Source organism: Actinia tenebrosa, unplaced genomic scaffold (genome assembly GCF_029948245.1).
Source record: "Actinia tenebrosa isolate PJP-AT-01 unplaced genomic scaffold, QUT_ActTen_1.0 PGA_scaffold4__44_contigs__length_22323623, whole genome shotgun sequence".
Taxonomy (NCBI): Eukaryota; Metazoa; Cnidaria; class Anthozoa; order Actiniaria; family Actiniidae; genus Actinia; species Actinia tenebrosa.
The window spans coordinates 18145705-18167762 of NW_028292581.1; the positions used below are offsets into that span (position 1 = coordinate 18145705).

A 22058-nucleotide genomic window follows, 5' to 3' on the forward strand; every position below is an offset into this window, starting at 1 on the left:
CAATTTGCCGCGCCACATCATTGGAAGAAATCGCGTAGTTAAAGTTATTAACCAATAAGAAATAGCTATTCCCACGTCTAAAAACAGCATGGGCCTTAAAAACGAGACTAACTTCGTTTAACAAGTTTTTCAAAACCAGTACCAAAACAAAGCACATTACCTTTTATGGAGTGTACTCTAAAAAAAAACCTGCTTAGAACAAAAGAAACGACGCATTTCCGTAACAAACTTTACAACTCCTCTATGATTGCCAACTTCGTTGGCAATAAATTGTAAACTAGACCCTGTGAGCAGGGTACACTGGGATACCTGGAAGGGGGAAGTGGAGGACTTGGTTTCAACATGCATGGAGTATTTAGTTGGTTGAGCTTCCAAAACTACTGATAAAGTATTTCGTGACGTCTCGAAGTAATGATAAACCAGACCCTGGTTGAACGGTTTACTGATTTCAGTGTCTCTGAGAATCTAAAGGAGAAGTAAAAGTAAGTTGCAAAATTTCGAACGACAGTGTTAAAAGCCAGACATACATTCTTTATTGATCACTTCCCCGTGGGGCTTTTCAGAGTCAATTACAAATAACAATAAAAAAGGAAGATAATTAAAAAATGTATACGGTCAATGTCATTAACGTTGTCCACCGAAAAAAGACATTTACACATTTAGACATTTAGACTAAAAGATATATCACGTGTTTCATTATGTATTCTTTGCCTCGTGTGCGTCAGCCTGAACCTCTTAAATGTAAAAGTCAACTCGCGAATCGAAAATCCAGAATGCCCTGACCATTTAGAGACGGATTTAAGATGGAGAATGGTATTTCAGCATTTGTTTTATGCCAGAACCTTCGAGGAAACACATGGTATTTCTTTTAGTCTAAATGTGTAAATGTGTAAATGTCTTTTTTTGGTGGACAACGTTAATGACATTGACTGTATGACAAAAAAGCTATAATAATATAATGACTCTGATCAACTAGAGTGCAAACAATTAATCCGTGAAACACTAATTACTAAGTAGTACAAAATAGTGCTAATTAAACAATAGAAAACAATGAAATTTACATGAAATTGTGCTATTTAGTATCACTAAAGTTTCACGGATTTACTGTGGTCACTCTATCCCCTTCCCCTACTTAAAATTACCAATTTTAATACATAAAATCTCAGAATTTAATCCGAAAGTACTATGGAAGACACAGGTATTCGGACTCAAGCAAGGGGATAGGGGAAGGGGTTGTTGTGCGTAAGTATAAAGGAATGTGAGAGAATGTCAATGGAGCACGAGGGCATAGGAAGGGAATGAGTTTCGTATGGATAATATAGATGGGAAGGGATGTAGGAAGTAGGTAGCAGCGATAGTAAAAGGGGAAATGAGGAAAATATATTATTTATAGGGGTAAATTCAAGGGCAACGTGAAGGGCAGGTTAAATACGCCGCGTATGGTGATGGCACGCGTGGCGGGGGGCCGTGCTGATATGATGTATCGAAAAATAATTTGCTTGTAAGTTTGTATGATGAGCTCACGCGTAGGTAGAACCGTCGGTGAATGTGTGCTGGACCTAGCGCCCTATCATGCATCTATCGTCAGGGGTGAAGATGCAAGATAGCGAAGAAGATCGACGTGTATATATAAAGACTTTATTTCAACAGGGTAGCCCTTTCAGCAACTAGGCTGATATCCATAGGGGCCCTGTTTCAAGACTCTTAGGCCCAAGGGTTAGGGTTAGGAGTAGGGTGAGGGTTAGGCTTAATTACCCCCTGACGATTTAGATGGATACCTCCTCTATTGAGAAAACTATCGTCAATATTGTCGTTGCAAATAAAACTTATGTTATTGCTTTCGCAATATTTCTTCAATAGTTGGTTTACCTGATTTACGTTGTTATTAATTACTTGATTGTTCTTTCGACGTATAATGGAGGAAAAGGCTATTTCAGTACTTGAACTTTCCTTCTTAACGTTCTCAATTAATTTAATAAGCTTGTTCTTGATCACCTTAGGTTTGTCGCTGTTCAAATTATTCGTTCCGCAGTGTATTATCACTTTCTTAGGCTTTTTCCTTATGGAAGGTTTGATGAAATCCTCAGTGTCCTCCACTGTGGCACCAGCATACGACATACATTTGACTTTTTGATCTCTTGACAGTTTATCTCCTTGGATGTATTTTAGCATTGAGTCGCCAATAACGAATACTTCGGGTATTTTAGAGGGTTCGTTATTTTGATTTTCGTTTTGAACGGAGTTTTGGTTCATCTCTCTGGTTGTCTGTCGTTCTTTGCGTTGTTGTGCAACTTTCTGCTTCTTGGGTTGTGAATTAAGAGTGCTTCCATTAAAGTTAGCTTCGTCAGAGTGATATACGGACGTTCTGTTAAACATTGGACATGGAGGAGTATTCCAATTTTGGATTGGAGCTGAATATCTGGACGAGTATAATAATGATAAAAGATTGAAAGACTGATGGATGGATGGATGGATGGATGGATGGATGGATGGATGGATGGATGGATGGATGGATGGATGGATGGATGGATGGATGGATGGATGGATGGATGGATGGATGGATGGATGGATAATAATAATAATAATAATAATCTTTATTTAAGCACGGTAACTCTATCAATATCAAGATAAAAAAACTTAATGTTGCTCTACCTAGAGGCCGTAAAAACTATATTAACAAATGATAATTATGTAAAATATACAAATGCTACACTGATACAATAAATATACAATTGAAATAAGATAATAGGTTAATTAGATATATTTCGTAGAACTAAAACGATTAAATATTAGTTGTCATCAGTGCAAAACCTATAGCTTTTTATTTTCTTTTTAAATACTTTTAAGGATCGTTCTTCTTTTAATGACTGAGGCAGAGAATTCCAAAGCCAGGCTCCAGTAAAAGCAAAACTATTTCTGAAATAGTCAGTTCTGGCTTTTGGAATTTGTAAATTTTTAGAAGAACGCCTTAAGTTGTAAGATTGAGTACCAATCTGGCTGGAAAACATATCTTTTAAATAAGATGGGACGATATCATTGACGATTTTGAACATCATAATGGCCTTTTGTTGCAGTCTTTGTTCATTTAAAGGTATCCATTTGAGTTCATTAAAAATTTGACTCGTTCGTACGCTTAAATACGGTGCGCCAGTAATTATACGGGCTGCACGGTTTTGTAGTTTTTGTAACTTGCTAGTTAAAGTTTCGTCGATACTGTCCCAAACTAAACAGCAATAGTTAAAGTAAGGCTCAATTATGTTCTTATAGATTTTGATTAGATAGGGCCTACTTAAGATTGGCTTAATTTTCTTTAACGTGCTTAGGTTACATGCAATCTTCTTTTTAATGTGCTCAACATGAGAACGCCAAGTCAGATTTTCATCAATATAGACGCCGAGACATTTTGTTTCTTTAGATCGTTTTAACGCGGTACCGTCTATAGTCAGACATAAGTCTGTGTCATCTAAAGTAGAAATTCTTTGACGGGAACCAATTAACATAAATTCTGACTTTACAGCATTCAAAGTGAGTTTGTTGGCACAGAGCCAAGAAGCCACATGTTCTAAGTCGATATCCATTTGATTATTCAGGTTATTAATTCCACAGTCAGAAAATGATAAAGTCGTATCATCAGCATAAAGCCTAGTTGTACTATAGTCGAGGCAACGCGGTAGATCATTAATGTAGATTAAAAAGAGAACTGGGCCCAAAATTGTCCCCTGAGGTATACCAAAAGAGATGGGACGGGCTTCGGAAAGTACTCCATTGATTGAACACTGTTGCGATCTGCCAGTCAAATATGACTGAAACCACTGTCGGACTGTGGCGTTAAACCCATAATATTCTAGTTTTGCTAACAATATACTATGATCAACGGTGTCAAATGCCTTCTTAAGGTCTAAAAATATCACACCATTGATCATTTTCCTGTCTATATTGAAGTACCATTCATTTGTTAGATCTAAAAGCGCAGTTAAAGTTGAGTGATAAGGTCTAAAGCCCGACTGATGGGTATCTAGTAAATTATGTTCGTCAAGATATGAAATCAGCTGCTCACAGATTAGTTTTTCAAAAAGGCGGGAGATAGCAGAAGTAACTGAAATAGGTCTATAGTTGCCTGGGTCATCTTGTTCACCAGATTTAAAAATGGGGGTGACTTTAGCCACTTTCCATTCCGACGGAAAAATATTTGTTTTAATCGAAAGGTTAAAAAGGGTAGTTAATGAATTACAGATATGAGGAGCCGCTGCTTTTAGAATAATATTTGGAATTTTATCAAGACCAGTTGCTTTAGCAGTATTAATACCTTGCAGAAGCTCAAGTACTCTAGAGGAATCGATCAAACGAAAAGTAAACACATGGTCTACTTTTTTAACATAATCAGCGAAATTTACATTACTGGCACGTTTAGAATTTATTTCTGAAGCTAATTTACCGGCAATTTCTGTGAAATAAGTGTTAAGGACATTTGCTACATCCTTTGGATTAGTAACAGTATTTTGCACAGTCTGCCTAATTTCGCTGATTTCAACATTTTGTGATCTCTTGCCCCTGAGATTATTTATTGTCTTCCAAGTTTTCTTGGATGGATGGATGGATGGATGGATGGATGGATGGATGGATGGATGGGTGGATGGATGGATGGATGGATGGATGGATGGATGGATGGATGGATGGATGGATGGATGGATGGATGGATGGATGGATGGATGGATGGATGGATTGTAAACCAACGCTTAGAATTATTGTAATCATTATATTTAGATAGTTATATTCATATAGATTTCAGTTTTTACGTGGTTATTAAATCATCGTATAAATCATCATCGTTTAGCTTCAGTAAATTCTCCCTCTCGCGGCGAAACCGAAGTTTTAGAGTGCAAATAATATACCCGTGAAATAGATAGCTAGCTGACTAATTACTAACTTTGTGCTATTGGTTGCCTAAGCTAATTAGTCAAAGAAATAGGCGAGCCGTGACGCGTAAACTGGTGCACGTGTGCTACCCAAGGGCGCGCATTTTTGAATGTTTTTGGGCACGCTTGCGAAAACTGAAACAATATTTTATTGTACATGCTTTTCCTTCGTATAATTTGACATTTGACAACTTGATTCACGTTTTATGACTTGATATTCAGCTGATGACTGTATAATCTTCAAAATGTCTAGTGTTTAAGTCATTGCTTTTTCGTTCTTCTTGACCACACTGCGGGCAGAAGCAAAAGTGGCGTTCTACGAAGCTCAAAAAAGTAGGGCAAATACGGTTCAATCGAAATGGCTTTTGGATTAGCTAAAGCCAATACGCAGTAGACACCTGGAGCACTGGAACACAACATGCACATTGGAGTAATTGATGCCTTTTCTCGCCATTTTCAAGGAACAAGTAAGAAGATTTTATGGAAGATCTTGGCGAATTTATATTTAACTGGCTTTGTAAATTATCTAATCAATGACGACTTTGATGTACTACAAATTTTAATTGTAAAAAATATAAAGATAAAAATGGTAGAAAACACGTTCATTTGCGTGGTGGGTCTTTAGCTATAGTTGTTTGAGTCTTGATTTGTTTTAGCTTATAAATGCGTATTGTCTTGATTTTTAGCGCGATAAAACAACTCAGCATCATTAAGGCATGGCTCTCAGATGAAAAACTGATTAGCTATATCATAGCCAGTTTTCTACGAATCTTCCCCAAACTTGGCAAGTTAATGTCTTTTGTAAAAAGAAGGAACCTTAGAGCCTTGGTTACCATGGAAACTAAGTCACGTGACCACAAGGCCGCCATCTTGGATTTTTAAACAAGCCGTTTGTAAACATACCGAAACATCTTTAAAAGTCATGAAAATGCAGATTACTATTCATATTTACAATGCCTATATGGATCTAATTGGATATCTTGGAAATTATTTTAACTTTAATTTTTAGAATATTTTCTATTTTTCCAAAAAATTAAAGATATTCTAAAAATTAAACTTAATATAATTTCCAAGATATCCAATTAGATCCATATAGGTATTGCAAATATCAAAAGGAATATGGATTTTCAGGACTTTTGAAGTAGTTTCAATGCGATTACAAACGATTTTCTTAAAAAATCCAAGATGGCGGCCTTGTGGTCACGTGACCTGGTTTCCATGGTGACAGATATGCGGTAATTGCTTGCCTTGAAGAATTACTACTACGAGCCAAATTTGGGAAAGATTCATAGTAAACTGTCAAAGATATGAATAAATGACTGATCACTTTCCATCACTTCCTCAAAAGAGCCATGCCTTAATCGTATCATGTGAGTAAGAAGGACCTTCCCTACAGTGTCGGCAGATTACAAGAGATAAGTAAGACTTAACAAAACATAAACACTATCTCGAAGTTTATAACTAGAAGTGTCCATCTTCCTATATATAAAACGTCCGATGTGTTTTACGTCTGAGCTATTTTTATTAAAATTGACGTCAGCACCGGAAGTGACCAAGCAAGCAGGCAAAACAAACAAAATGGCGGACTCGGGGTTCCCCGGGAGGGAAAAACTTTTCCGCCACTTGAATGTGCTTGAAGCAATAACTAAAAAAGCCACAAATAAGTTAGAAATCGACAGAAAACACCAAGATGAAAGAGAGAAGGTCGAAAGTATATAAGGAAAAAATTGGAAAACAATTCTGAATGGTCGGCAAAGTACACCGCAGAAGTTGCAGCTACAAACAGCGGCCAACAACAACAACAGTGCACATCCCAACAACATTGAGGAACCAGCAAAACAGTACAGTTTTTCTTTGGATTCTCCGTTCCTCAATTTAAATTCGTCTTGATTTTCATGCTCTTCTAACTTTTTTTATTCATATATGTGTTTATGCATCATGTTGTACACAACACCGTTCAAAACTGTAACAAAACCATGTATTTCTCGTGCAATGCTTTTGCTTTCGCTAAAAATGCCACAAAGTAACTCTCTCTCGTGTCAGCCCCTGGCCTAAACGTTTCGATATATTTCATGCAGTCTACACACAAATGGCCTTTACCTTTATCTGCCTTCTTTATCTCTTTTTTCCTATAGATTTCAAGGCATGTTTCTTTTTAAAGAAGTGCTCCATTGCTCTGACCAATTCAGAAAACCTTTCCTCGTTTACGATATCAATGTAGATACTTTTCTTATCACTTGCTGCCAATGCATTTAGGAGCTCTTTCTTAATTTCTTCCAAGTTTATTCTTCCATTTTCTATTAATAAGATTAACTCATTATCTTCCACTGTTCTTTGTTTTGCTGTATTTTATCGAGAAACTTTGTTTTTCGCAACTTTACGATTGGTTTTCCACGGTGATTCAACATTACTTGAGCATTCACTACTTTCCGTATCACTATCGTCACTATCGATATTACTTGAAGATCCACTGTCGCTTAATTCATCCGAAGACTCTGCTTCACTTTCATCGTTCACCAACCCAGACTTTTTGTTTACACGGACGTCGTTTACACTTGCTTCAATATAGCGTTCATCAACAAAAGTAATTTCGGGACATTTTGAAACCGCCATTTTTGTTTTTGCCAGCTTAAGTTCACAGCCATCCAAACAACAAATCAGCGCAGCGCAAGTTATTTCGATGAATCTGATTGGTCGAGCGTCTCTGCATGGTTACTTCCGGTGCTGACGTCAATTGTACTAAAAATAGCTCAGACGTAAAACACAGCGGACGCCACCCCAATATCTGATGGACACTTCTAGTTATGAACTTCTGACACTATATATTGCTAAGATATCTAATATCCACCGAGTCCCAAAACAAGATATCAAAATGAGTTCAACGATGGAAGAAACTGATCAGCAGATTTAGGAAAAATTGCAGGGGCGGATCGAGCTGATGGGGGGGGGGTGGGTGCAGGAGTACGCACCCCCCCCCCCCCCCCTGGTTCGACTTGGTGCCCCTAATTGGAAGATAACCAACAATGGTTTTTCCTTTTGATTCTAAGGGTTGCACCCCCCCCCCGAGTTAATTTTGTGCGCAGCACCCCTCCCTGAACAAAATCCTGGAGCCGCCCCTGAATTGCAAGACAACAATGATGATAAACTTTATTTCTATTGCGCACTTAAGCTATGCTCAAGGCGCTTTACAAAAAAAAATAATTTGTATGAATAATTATGTTTACACTGTACTGTTACATAAAACTACAATATATTAAGCTAAATAACAATTAAAGTGGATCCTAATACAATTATATGATTCTATTATATCTATAAAATATCAATATAAATTCTATTCAAATTCACACTATTTACACTAACAACATAACAAGTCTACCTTAAAATAATTTGCCATTGCTAAGATAATTTGTGAAAAGATATGTTTTCAATTTTATCTTAGGGAGCTTTCATTTTTTAGGAGGTGGGTGGGTCGGAGGAATCACGGGGGGGGGGGGGGGGGGTCATTTCGGATTTGCCCAGGAAACAGGGCAAATATTAAAAAATAATTTTATCAAAAGTTATAGTGTTTACCATGGGGGGAGGGGGGGGGGTTTAACATTTTTTTTAATGCTTGCTTCCTGTGATTCCTTCGGCCCACCCCACTCCTAAAAAATGAATGCTCCCTTAAAACTTGAAACAGTGATAATGTTAAGTAAGTCGTGTGGCAGTCTTGGAGCTAGATTAGAAAATGCTCTATCACCGTAAGCTTTAGTTTGTGATCTAGGTACTTTTAATAGCTTATTTGAAACAGATCTTAACGATCTAGAGTATTGTCTGTACTTCTCTCTTAAACAGTCAGGTGCTTCAGCATTGAGACATTTAATAACGACCAGTAAAATCTCATAGTTCTGTAATAGAACGTTGGTTCAAGTGCAACAAAGTAAGTTTCCGTTCTCTAGAAGGATAACTCGTTGCCAGAATATTTATAGAAAACCTTGTAAAAAGTCAAATCACCAAAATGACTGTAAAACTAATGGAAGTTGTAAATAAAACGTCATCATGCTTGCAGTCTATTTATCTTCTTTGGCTGCAATGTATTTATGTAATAAATGCGCTTTCGTCGCTTTTTTTCATAGTGAGAACATCAAGGGCGTAGCCAGGGGGACCTGGGCACCATTGCCACACCCCCACCAACCACCCCCCAACCTTCTCTCTGAACATGAAGCTGCGTCTGCTTGAATTGCGTCGCTAGTGCCAGAACCAGGCTTGACACCATCTACATGTGTCTCTAATCTGGCAATGAATTACAATGTGATCAAGTCTCCCCGATTAGTGTGTTACTTGTGAAGACCGACAATGAAAATCAACTGTTTTTACAATCTTCGCACTCGCAGTTCTGCGACCTAATGTACTCTCTAAGCTCTTCAGCAGCATCGTCATCCCTGTCAATGTAAACCAGTTTTTCCAGAAGATATTCAATACTGTGGTGTCCTTCAGCACTCAACAGTTCTTCAGTTGGTGACCGATATGGTCTTGTCGTCAAGAAATGTATTTCATTACCGGTGTACCCGAAGGCATCAGCAAGAGACCTGATGTCTCCCCCTAAGGACCTTGGTGGATCAAGCAGAATTTTTAACCTTCTCTTTAGGTTTCGTGCATTGGGCGCCTCTCCAATGGTTGTTTTCAAGATGCATTTTATTGGATTCGTTATGTCTAGGCATTCAACTGGTGCAGCTAAACATATAATAATGAGATATTAGAGTTGCTTGGGCTGGAATCAATATTGACAGTTGTCATGGAAACCAACCAGGCTTTTGTTCAGCTATAGGTTGTACACGCTTGTAGTTGAATTGTGGGTTCGATTCCCAGCTAAGCCACTCACACACGTGACTTGGGTTTGTTTGATGCGTTGTTCTCTCCTTTGCCACGAGGGTTTTCCACCGTAAGATCAACATGTGAGTTGAGTGCTGTGTGTTGTAAAATAGTGAATGTGATGCGGTAGTGTTTGTGAAGCGAACCTCACGGAAGAGCCCCTTACAGTGAGTGATGGCTGTAAAACATAAATCAATAGCCCATATGTTACGGTGGCCCACAAGTCTCACGGCAAAACAAACTAAACTTACGGCAAAACAAACTAAACTCACGGCAAAAGGCAATAAATTCACGGCAAAATAAACTAAACTCACGGCAGAATAAAGAAAGCCACGGCAAAATAAACTAAACTCACGGCAGAATAAAGAAAGCTACGGCAGAATCAGAGGAGGGTGATCAAGTCGCGTGTTTCAAGTCGAGTTTTTGTTTTGCCGCAGAGACTTGTGGGCCACCGTACATATGCATGATGGCGTCATTTGATTACCATTCCCAAAATGCTTCATGAAATTCCTAATAAGGAAATACAAATTTGAGTAAGAAAGAAAATTCATGAAGCATTTTGGGAATGATAGTCAAATGACGCCATCATGCAAATGGCCAATTCCGTGGCTTCTTAATGCCAACTCCTTTCAAAAGCTCATGAATAATATATATTCAGGCCCCGTTTACACGAAGTCGGATATTTTTTTATCCGGGTAAACAATGTGCGTTTACATTCGGCTTCGTGTAAACGCTCATCATTTTCGCGCATGGTTTTCGACCGTTTACACGAAAACGCTCCATCGACTCGAAAACGCTCATAGGAGCTAAATGAGCATGCGCATAGTTCCTGAGCCTGCGATCTCCCTTGTTTAGTGACGTCAGCGTTACCGAAAATATACGGCTTCCAGTGTTTACACGGAAACGCATAGCTAGCGTTCTCCATGTAAACGATAGGCCTAAACGGATAAAAAAATATGCGTTTGGGAAGCACGGGTGGCGTAGCGGTGTGAGCGCTCGCCTCTCATCAATGCGACCCCAGTGCGAGTCCCGCCGGGTTCGGTGTTGTATATGAGTAGAGTTGTTTGTTGGTTCTCTCCTGTGCTTCGAGGGTTTTCCGGGTTCTCCTGTTTTTTTCCCCCGCAAAAATCAACTCCTAAATTCCAATTCGATCACGGAATGAGGGCCACAGGCTTGTTAGCAACTGGCTATTAAGTGCTACCCTAGCGAAAAAAGGACGGTTTACAAAAATATCCGGCTTCGTGTAAACGGGGTCTGAATTGGAGCGAACATACACGTCACGTGATTGGACCTTTATACCCAATAGTTTTCTTCTTTCTTAGTGTTCCGGCTTTAAGTAAATAATGCATCCAAGTTTAGATGAATACTTAAAGCCTCATCAAGGTCAGTATCACGTACGATCATCGAAGACCCACACGAAATATCGTCGACAAGGGCCCCTGTCTTGAGTATTGCATTTTGTCTTCAGCCTTATTTGGACTGATTGTGAATGACAGTGACGTATAAACTCCTATTGAAATTTGGTTTTGGAGCCGTTCAATAAATTCGCAGCACGTGTTTTATCGGGTCTAAAACCACACGGCGCAGCGCCTTGTCGTTTTTAACACCATAAAACACTGCTGCTCGGTTATTAATTGCAACGGCTTACCTGACGAAATGGCGACCATGGGTATTTCCTCTAAATCACTCCTTCTTCTACGCTGTACGCCGCGAAGTCTTCCTCTTGCACGTGCTATTTTTATTAATATTATTACAATTAGTACGATAATCAGTGGGCCGGTAATTCCAAGACCTAAAATCAAAGCGGTTTTCTGTCGAGAATCATGGTTGTTAGGTTGCAATCCACCGGGAGATGAGGTAGTAGTACCTTCACGTTTCTTGCAATGTTGACTTTGATGAATAGAACACTGTTTCGACAGTGGCATGTCATGTTTCTTGCATTCCTCAATTCTAATGTCTTCACCATTGCCACAGCATTCGGAGCATGGCTGACAGCCATGTGTGGTTGTATCATCATAGTAATAGCGCCGGACACATGCTTTGGAACAATTGGTATTTTGGGATGCCGTGCAATTTTTATTTACTATTTCATGGGACGAGCAAATTCCACACGACTTACAAGAGCTTGGGCCATACTCGTCTGAATAAGTGTCTTCAGTGCAGGGAAAACAGTCTATGTTATCCACAGGGAGGTGCACTTCGCTACCACAAGGAGGATAGAGACCCCTCCCAGAAGGACAATCGTTACACGTCAAGCACGATTTCCTCCCCTGAGCATCGATGCTGACGTATTGGTTCTCGGAACAGGTATGTTGTTTGCAATCCACAAGCTGCAAGAAAAACATGCATTTTACCACAAATGTAAATGTTCTCGCTTTCTGATTGAGCCGTGGTAGATGAAATAATAATAATGTTAGTGCTAGATTGGAATTTTACGCGTTTTCCCTTGTGCATTTTTTCGCCTTTGTTTTCAGACTTTAAATATGTGCGTAATTTAGACTATAAGTTAAGTTCACTCAAGCTCAGTTAGTAATTTTTCAGTTCAACGTCAACCGTCTTAAGTTATACATCGTCGGTTTTGTAAGTATTTTTTCTATTTCTTTTGCTTTCCGTTTGCTTTAATCGTTTTCTGTCTTATCGTTAAATTGTAATCTTTCCTTTATTATTTAGGAACTGTCTAACGCAATTAAATAAACGAAACGAAGAGTAAAACGAGTGTATTTTTTACCGCCATACCGCACCAATAAATAATAATAAAGACTTCATTCATACACGGAAAATCATCAGCGAAACTCAAACTCCGAAGAATTATAATGAAACGTGGCTCAGTTTGCTCTTAAATTCAGCTAATGAACCAGCGCTTCTTACTTTATGGGGTAACCTATTTCATAAAACGGCACGACTATAGCTGAAAGATCGTTTTAGAACTATAGTTTGCCTTCATGATTATGTCTCATATTTAGTTATATGTGGGAGGAACAATTCATTCAAACTCGCCGGGGTGAATTTGTTTATGGATTTATACATCGTTATTGCTCTTAAGCTTTTTGCGGCGGGTATGAAGATTATCCCATTGTAAAAAGTCAAGGACGGTAGCAGTCCTAGTTTCATTGTTACTTCTGGTGATCACTCTGGCGGCACGATTTTGCAGCTTTTGTAGTTTGTCCGATAAATAGCTACTCAGTCCATCCCACACCTGGCAACGATAGTCCATGTGCGGAAGGATTAATATATCGTGACTGCAGTTTTCGTGGAGATAAACGGTCTCACTCTTCTTAATGCACTGATTCCTGAAGCGATCTTTTTAGAAATTTCGTCGATATGACAAATCCAAGAGAGTCTGTCTAAGGATTTTGCCTAATGCCGAAAGCTTTTGCCATGAGGACATACTACCAAGGACATACCAACTGTATGTCAGCAAATTCGGTGAATCGCTCTCGATCTATGATTTAATAGTCATAATTTAATAATAATAAGAATTAATAATAATAATAATAATTAATAAGAATAATGAGTAGACAAGAGAATAACGAGTGAACTGATTAAGAGAACGAGCGAGAGTTAGAGAAGCATTGAACGAGTTGTAAGTGTGGAGTAACTAAGTCTGAGGCCCTAAGACAAGAGCTTGACTAGTTTAGTTCCAGGAACTTATGTAATTATTCTGCGATACATAATAGATGTGTTGCAACTCGCTCAGAGGAATCAACATTCCAATATCGTAACGCAATGTTGCAACGTCACAGGGAAAAAGGATATCGAACATTCCGTTTCACTGTAATTAAGTTAAATCAGCATTGCCTAGGCCTTTATGCTCGCAATTGTTGTGAGACATATTTGAGAATATTATTCGTAATAAAGTTTAATAATGATAATAATAAAGAAGGAAAAGATAAGTACGTCACAACTGTGGAGAGTCCCTTGACAAAGTTCGATGATCCAAATCTTAAGTAAACAAAATTTTAACGATAATAATTTTAAAAAAATCCTAAATGCAGAAACGTTTTAAACTGGATGCCTCATTTTATACAAGTAATTAAAGTAAGTTGGCCTTTTATTTTGTGGCTTTAAGGCACGACTGGCGAAACTTATCTCCCGTTTTTTTCAAATTGCGCTGTAGGTTATATATTATACGCTGCTATGATCAATCAATTTGTATTTACATTCACATTCACATCACAAATTCACATCCTAAATACAAAAAGTTCTGTGTTCTTCAAACACGTAATATCCACAAATCTTTGGACAGCTTTGGTCCTTCATCAGATGCACAATATCCAAAACCGTTCGACTTAAATTGTTTGTTTAAATAACAGCTTCGATCGTATTCAAGATGGATAAAATAAATCGTATTTAAAATGCATACTTTTCTAGCTTTGAACCAATTGAAATTAAGTCTATTTTTCTCATTTCTCTGGTAAGATTTACGAGACAGACGAACTAAAAAGTCGTCGTCTAAATGAGCGATCATTTGTGATTCATGTATTATTCGGTCTCGTTAGAATGATCACAGCTTCAAGTAATAAACCGGCTATATCTATTAATGTGGTGTATAATGGTTATATTTTTTTCTCCTACCTTTTTTGCCGAAAGAAGGACGCAGAAAATGTACACTATCTGAACAACTTGTTGCTTCATTCTTCTATCAAAATTTTCGAACTTTGAAAATTCTACAGCTTCATTACGTTTTAACACAATTGAATTGCTGATTCAGCAAAACTCCCGCTCATGAATTCTCAGGTTAAAAATAGTAACATAAATAAGTTTAAAATGTAAATCCAAATACGGACTTGTTACGCTGCTGGGGGAAAAACAGTTATCGTTATGGAAATTTGAGTTCAGGTACTTAGGTAAGGTTTCTTAGAAGTCTTTTTTTCTTGCAAAAATTGAATAGTTGTTCAAACCTATGCATTACTTATCAGGGACCGGGGAGCGTAATGGGACGTTTGCAATACGACGTCATTAACCTTTACTACCAGACTCCCTTGCAAACTTTGTTTTGTTCAGTTGATGGGCACCAATTGTCTTGCTATTCTCATGAAGGAATACAAATTTAAGGTGGGATTATACAAATCAAATGAACATTTTGTTGAAAAAGCATGACAACAAACACTTTATTGCATGTTATAGAGAAGACCACACTGACAAAAAAAAAAAAAAAAAAAAAAAAAAAAAAAACAAGAATGGTTATTCAGGGGATTTGGATTAACCTATTAATTTATTAACCGACGCGTACGCTTACGTAAGCGGTCACGAGGCAGATATAGGATACAGTACTTCTTTACGTACGATTGGACCGTTGGTCACAGCAGTATTTTTGGCGTATATAGACGGGAAAACTGAAAAAGTCAAGCCAGCACATAACAGAACAGATAAGTAACAGTTTAAACAGTTTCTAACGGCTAAAAAAAATACCAATAAAACGGAGTCTAACGGCTAAAATACCACCAATTTTTGCCCTAGCGCCCTTGTATTGACAAAAGAAATGCCTAGTTTGTTTTACTATATAGTTTGTTTAGGACTCAAACCAACAAAAGGTGAGTTTTTCTCACTATTGTAGATTGAATTTTGGTACTAAGTAAAACATATCAAAAAAAATCTACAAGTTAGAGAAATTAATTTTTCTTTTTCTTTATCTCTTACATTTTTTAGTTTTATTTGGTTTAACTCCTAGAACCATACATCGTTAGATTTCCTTCTTGATTTCGTGGCTTTTGGCCAAAAAACAAGAAAAATATCGTGTCTGGAATGTGTACCATGAAGCCATTTCGGCAAATTGAGAAAATCAACTGTTTGATTCAAAATGCTCATTTGTGTGTGTGTGTGTGTGTGTGTGTGTGTGTGTGTGTGTGTGTGTGTGTGTGTGTGTGTGTGTGTGTGTGTGTGTGCGTGTGTGTGCGTGTGCGTGTGTGTGTAATACTACTTTAAATAAGAAAGAAAATTCGTAAAGCATCTTGGTAGTGGGAGTCAAATGACGCCATCATGCAACCGTACTATTCTGATTGGGGGAAGCTAACGGCCACGGAGGGATAGAGCACCGAGGGGGCATGGGCAGTTAATTTTTGAAATGGAGACCCTCGCAAATGCGATTAAAGTGTTTTAAGGTGCTGAAATACGAGACACAACAACGTCCAACTTGTCGCGCAACATTGTTGCGGTGCAAGTTCGAAAACATTGTTGCTCGATTTACACCCTATCTATCCAACTTGTCACGCAACTAAATCTTTTGCTGCAAGTTGGGTGGCCCCTAAACTGTGGAACGCTCTTCCTGTTGAAATCAGGAATGAACTGTGTATCGGGAAATTTAAATCACTTGTTAAGGACGGTGCCTACTAATTGAGAATCAATTATTTTTTTAAATGACTATGTGAACTATTTTAACCTATCAAAGGGTTGTCAAATTCTGGTTAGAAAAGTAGGGTTCACCATGCATTTAAAAGAAATAATAAGGGTTAAAAATCGTTAAAAAGTGATGACGTCATGGTTTTACTAAAACCAGGAAAAACATTTTTGTTCAAAAGATTTTGAGAAATTTCTAATTTAAATCGTCCTAAATGACTGACACTTTGTTTCTTTACTAAAATATACCCAATTCTAACATTACTTTAATAGTTGGCTATAATATATATAATTTTTTAGCTTCGTGCTCCCTATTCTCGATCAGTAGGTACATAAAGATTGTGTCCATATTCTTTTCAAAACCAATTATTTTTTATAAATTTCATTTCACGAGGCTAATTTAGCATTTACTCCATCATTTAAACGAAGAAAAAATAGGGGTATCCAGGCGTTTTTAAGAGATACGAAATTTTAAAGAACATTATTAGGGGATAAATCTTATGCCTAATGCGTGACAAGCGTTACGCAGCATACAAAACGGCGTGACAAACTCTGTTTTTGGCGCGTTTGCACGTCAAGCTAAACATGCTGCTTCCTGCCATGCAAGCAAAAAACACAGAGAAAAACTCGATATTTATAAGCTTTATAGTTCCCGGAAGACTATTGGGTTTGAAGTGAAGTTATTATCGACTTTTTACTTAACAGCAGAAAGGAATTTCTGAAATATTTGGTACGTAATAAGATGAATTTTTAGATTGAAAACTCCAAAGTAAAAGAATTTCATGATGAAAGTGTTTAGCGACCAAAAAAAGATTTTCAAAACTATAATTACACACCTAGATATTAATAAATGGTAAATTTTCAATTTCATATGTATTTCTTGTTTGTTTTTATTCAAGTTTTATAGGATTAAATCTAAAGAAACGGTAAAAAACTTCATTATTGAAAGAATTTGGTTTTTTAGAACTATGAGTCTGCCATATTTTCAAAACTTGTCCAAAAGAACTTATGATTCTTTGTCAATAATACTTAAACCTTAGCAAATTATTTCTTTAACAAGCCTGAATTTTGAAATTCCTCGAATGTAGATGCGCATCTACATTCGAGGAATTTCAAAATTTATTACTCGAATTGCACGAAATAAAACGTTTATTTTCAATAAAAGTTAAACAGAAAACGATCTTAAATAACCCAGGCTTGTTAAAGAGATAATTTGCTAAGGTTTAAGTATTATTGAAGCAGCAGGTAGGGGGACTCGCGATCGATGCCAAAGATATACGGGTTTAACTCGCGGATTTACGAAGACGGGTACAGCAGATTTATCGCAAACGGAGGTTAAAATATCTTATAAATATACGATGCACGAATGTAAGAAGTTCGTTAACGACTTTTGCATAATTTGTCTAAGACCTAAAGTTATCGTACCTAAGCCAGAACCCTTTTGGTGTTGTGGTAAAAAATGCAAATAGAAGATGACACGTCAGCACAGTGTTACGAGTGTGGTAAGAATATTCGTAATGCCGTACCAAATGCTACCAAAGAGCAATATTACGCCAATGGAGGTCGTAAGAAGACCCCATACAAAAGAATAAAATACTTTAGGGACTGGATGAGTCATATCCAAGGTTTACATCCGATATATTTAGACGATGAAGTAAGGCAGAAAATCATAGACCACTTAGAAGAGCCAACCCCACAAAGTCTACGAAAGACATTGAAAAAATTAAAGCTAGGGAAATATTACAAAGCTATTCCCTATCTTTTGTCTGAAATTACCGGTAGGCGTATTCCTCATGTCCCAGATATGCAAAGGGCCGAGTGGTTATTCTGTCGGCTGGATAAGGATATTCCTTATTACCCCGACGTAATTTACGAAATATTTTACAAAATAGACCCCAACCACCCCCTATTAGAATGGATTCCGAGAAGATGAAATGTGCAGTCGAAATCCCCCTACGTTCTTTTCAAAGCAGATGTCTACTGAGCGAGTTTTCTTTGGAGCTCCTCTTTTGCCTCCTGGTAGATCTTTTTGCGAGATTCCTCGGAAAGATCTTTTACGATGGTTTTTTTATTGCCCGACTTTAATTCGCCGTATTTCTTTTCCTCCGCGAGGATCAAAGAAAACTCCGTGTCGTCTATGCGGCGGTCCCGCAGAGCCTGAGACACCAAGTCGGCGATGGTGTTAGCCTTTGCTCTTGCTAGGGCTATGTGTGTGTCGTGCTTGGATATCTTACCGGACAATTGCTTCATAATACCTGTCGTAACAGCGGAAACGATGCCGCAGACGGCTCCAACGCTGGCCAAAGGAACGCCAACGACTATTCCAGGTCCGGTGAATGAGGTAGCAACGCCAGTGCCTGTTAACGCCACGGACATGGAGCCGGAAGTTATCGCGATTTTATGTAGTATGCTTCGGGCTCTGGCGTACTTTTTCCTGACCTCTTCGTAGTGTTTCGCTTGCCCTTCCAAGTAAGCCAGTATTAAGTTCGCTTTATTCAGACGAAAGTTCTCGGCGCTTAATTCTGTAGGACCTATGGTGGGAACATCTGGGTACAACTGAGGTGCTGATGGTATAACATCCATTATATATACTAATGTACGACGCTTTTGGGAATGATATTGAGGAGCAGCCACATCATGACAACCGGGATTACTGGAACTGGAGGGCCTTTAGGAAGATGTTTCCGCATGCAGACCCTAGTAAGTTCGAAAGAAGACCCGATGGGATTTACTATAACGGCTCCAGGATGTACAGCAATGCAGACTTGGAACATTCAAAGCTGGAGCAAGTAGGTGATCAGGTGCAGCGATTGACGATTGTACGCCCCGTTCATAAAGAAAGGCCACCAAAACCCGAGCATAAAGCACCTAATTTTCCTAGAAACTTATTGTTAACCACGGAAGATTACCCATTTTACGATGCTGAAGGTGGTGTAAACAACTTCGAAAAGCTGGTAACGCATTTGAAGATTCCAGTGGGTCAGCAATCATTTGACGTAGTAGTAAGGGATATCTTTAAAGAGACGATGTTGAAGCATACGTCGGGTAAAGAGGCCAGGGAATGGTTAGCAGGGCCCAATATGCGGTATTGGCCGCAGCAGTTAGACTTTGCTATTTGGGCTGCCACTAAAGGTTGTGGTGTTGCCGCGGACATGTTTCACATTCCAATTATGCAGTTTCACGCTGCCTTTACGGTAAGGAGGTTGTTGAAGGAGCTTAACGCACCCCTACCAGGAGATGGAGCATTTAATCCAATGAATAACCGATATGACGCCGCAGCCCTGGAAAGGTTAATTAATGAGTTCAAACCACAGCAAAAAGACTTTCGTTATAAGGAGGGTAAGACGCATGGGCTGGGTATAGTTTACGTTTGGGGCGCCAATGGTGAGAAGCCGGCTGACTACGGACATCAGGAATACCCAAGTAATGAGTTAGAGCTCAGTGATATGGGTGGTAATAAGGGTAATAATTCATTAATTACCAGGATTCAAACGAACTACCCCGGCACTTGGGATCCATTTGTGTTAATGAAAGGAAAAGGTTTAAGGAACCTAGCCAGGATTAACCGTAGCATTGAAGCATTCGTGTACTGCATCCTGGGAGCGCAGGTAAATACCCGCAACCCCATTGTTGGATCCCAAGGCGCTTCACAGGAAACGCAACAAGAATTCCTAACTTTATTTGAGTCTGCAATAATAGAAAATGACATATCTAAATCGGTGCAGAGATATCAACTTGCAGTGCAGCAGTCTAAAGTGCGACTGGATTACGCTTTGTCGCCTGGTTGTTGGTTGATGCCAAGTAATTTGGTTATCAACGCCAATTCCGTCGTGGGTTACAACAATAAGCTGCAGCGAGCTACTAAGGATATGATGTTTGGGGCGAACGACGTGAACTCTGACACTCTTAGAAGCATCCCCCATTTCGTGGAGAAGCCTAAGAAGGAGCACGTAGAAAAGCCCGCACCAAAGAACGTAAAGAAGAAGGTTTTGCCTGCGATACCTGAGGAATATGACCATAACTTACTAAAAGCCGGCTTAGCCGCCGCAGGCGTTGGTCTGAGCTATTATATATGGCGATGAACAACCCCTACGTAGGTGGAGTAGATTGTGTCTATACGACTTACACAGGCGAGAAAAAATACAACCAGGCATCTTGGGTTGATGTCACGGGCATGTCCGTGAATTTGAATTACTCAGGAAAGAAATTGATCCTTTGTAGTATTTGCATTGGCACGAGCAGCCATGCCAACGTGGGCTTTAGGTTCTGCGATGACAATGGCGTACTGCAGCCTATGAGAAGTAAGACAAACAACAGGGTGCCTGCGCATTTTTCCGTAGAGCCCAACCCCAGCAGCCTTGAAAATCATTCCGTTTGGACTTTACACATGGTTGCCGATTGCCACGGGAAGGTAAAGCTGCAAATACGCGTAGACGATACGGGAAAGGTCACGGTAAATAGCATAGAGGATCAAAGAGATTACGTTTATAATCACAAGAGCATCAGCACTCTTACGGTAATGAGTCTATAGAAGGGAATTTATTCCCTGAAATATATGAATCCACATGCGAAGGAAGATTGGTTCCTTCATTACTTGGAGGAGAAGGACTACGTGAATGATAAATGGTTTGATACCGGGCTGTGGGTAAAGGTTGGAGGCCTGGGATTAATCATGTGTACTATTAGTACTTCGACGGGGTGGTCGTGTAATGTTGGGTTTAGGATCGTTGATGAGAGTAACCGACCATTACAGCCTTACAGAAAAAAAGACAACAATAGGAACCCAGTTCATTTCTCATTTGAGGCCAACGGAAGTACCCCAGAAGATTTGACGCCCGTAACTTTTCACATGATAGCTAATTGTCAATATGCGAAGTTACAGATTCGCCCCAGTGATAAGATTACGTCGGGCGCCGATGCCGGGAAGCTGGGTCGCGTTCGGATAAATGCCGCCCCGACTGATGCCCCTTCGACGGATGACACTTGGAATCATAAGCCCATTAGCACCATGAGCGTGCTGCCGCTAGTTCCGCATTATCAAGGCGGTGCGAATACTATCTTTACTTATCCCCAGTCGAGGACGCCTCGGGCGCCCGACGACGATAAGCCACCAGTAATACACAAGGATAAGATTAACCCTTCATCTTCTTCAGGAGTACCACCCCAATAGCGACAACCAAGATCCAGACGTTATTCCCCACGAACTTCAACAGTTCGCCGCCAGCCCTAAGTGCCAAGGAAACAACCGAACCCAGCAGCCCAGGAAGACCGGCTGCCATCTTTTTTCCCAAGTCCGTCAGCCCACTGCCTAATTTCTTTACGCCCGCGCCTGTAGCCTTAAGCGTGGATAGGATGACTCCTACTACGCTCGAAATAGCAACCGCAAATGCCAGTGGAACGCCATACTTCACCAGAGCTCTTTTTACCTTTTCCTTGGTGGTAAGCCCCAGCTCCTTTTCCAGGTTGTCCTTTTGCGCCTGTAATTCCGCAACTCTCTCCTGAAGGGCTTCTGATTCCCTTTGGGCAGCCTCCCTTTCTTCTTCGGTACGAGTTAGGTCCGCAATTATTTCCTGCTTTTCGGATATGTTTTTTTCCAGGTCTTCGATGGCCTGAGTTTTTTGCTGGATTTGCTCTTCTTTAATGTTGATTTCAGCAACTAACTGCCGCCGCTCCACCAAAGAACCCTCTATGGTGGTTTGTAATTTCCTAACTTCCTCCTGACTCATGTTTAGGTCCTGCAGAGCAAGGCGAAAAGCCTGTCGAGCTGTATCCCTTTCATCTAAAGCCTTTTCGGCTTCTCGTTTAATTTGCAGTATGCTTTCGTCTTTACTTTGACCCAGCCGCAACAATTGTTTTTTATAGCTTGACTCCCTTTCCTTTAGCGTTTTTTCTAACGCCGCCGTTGGAGCATGTGATTTCTTAGCCTCCTCCAACTCCCTTTCTGCTTTATCCCGA

At 39.3% G+C, this 22058-nt stretch overlaps 1 protein-coding gene across 1 annotated transcript; it reads right to left on the reverse strand.

Annotated features, from left to right (window-relative positions):
- Positions 1–8421: 8421 nt before the first annotated feature.
- On the reverse strand, positions 8422–14478 carry LOC116292530 (uncharacterized). Its single transcript, XM_089037029.1, has 3 exons — positions 14343–14478; positions 11416–12097; positions 8422–9629 (listed from the first exon to the last, which is right to left on the reverse strand). The coding sequence occupies exons 1-3, from the start codon at positions 14400–14402 to the stop codon at positions 9259–9261; spliced, it is 1113 nt and encodes a 370-aa protein (XP_088893155.1). The 5' UTR covers positions 14403–14478; the 3' UTR covers positions 8422–9258.
- Positions 14479–22058: the final 7580 nt, after the last annotated feature.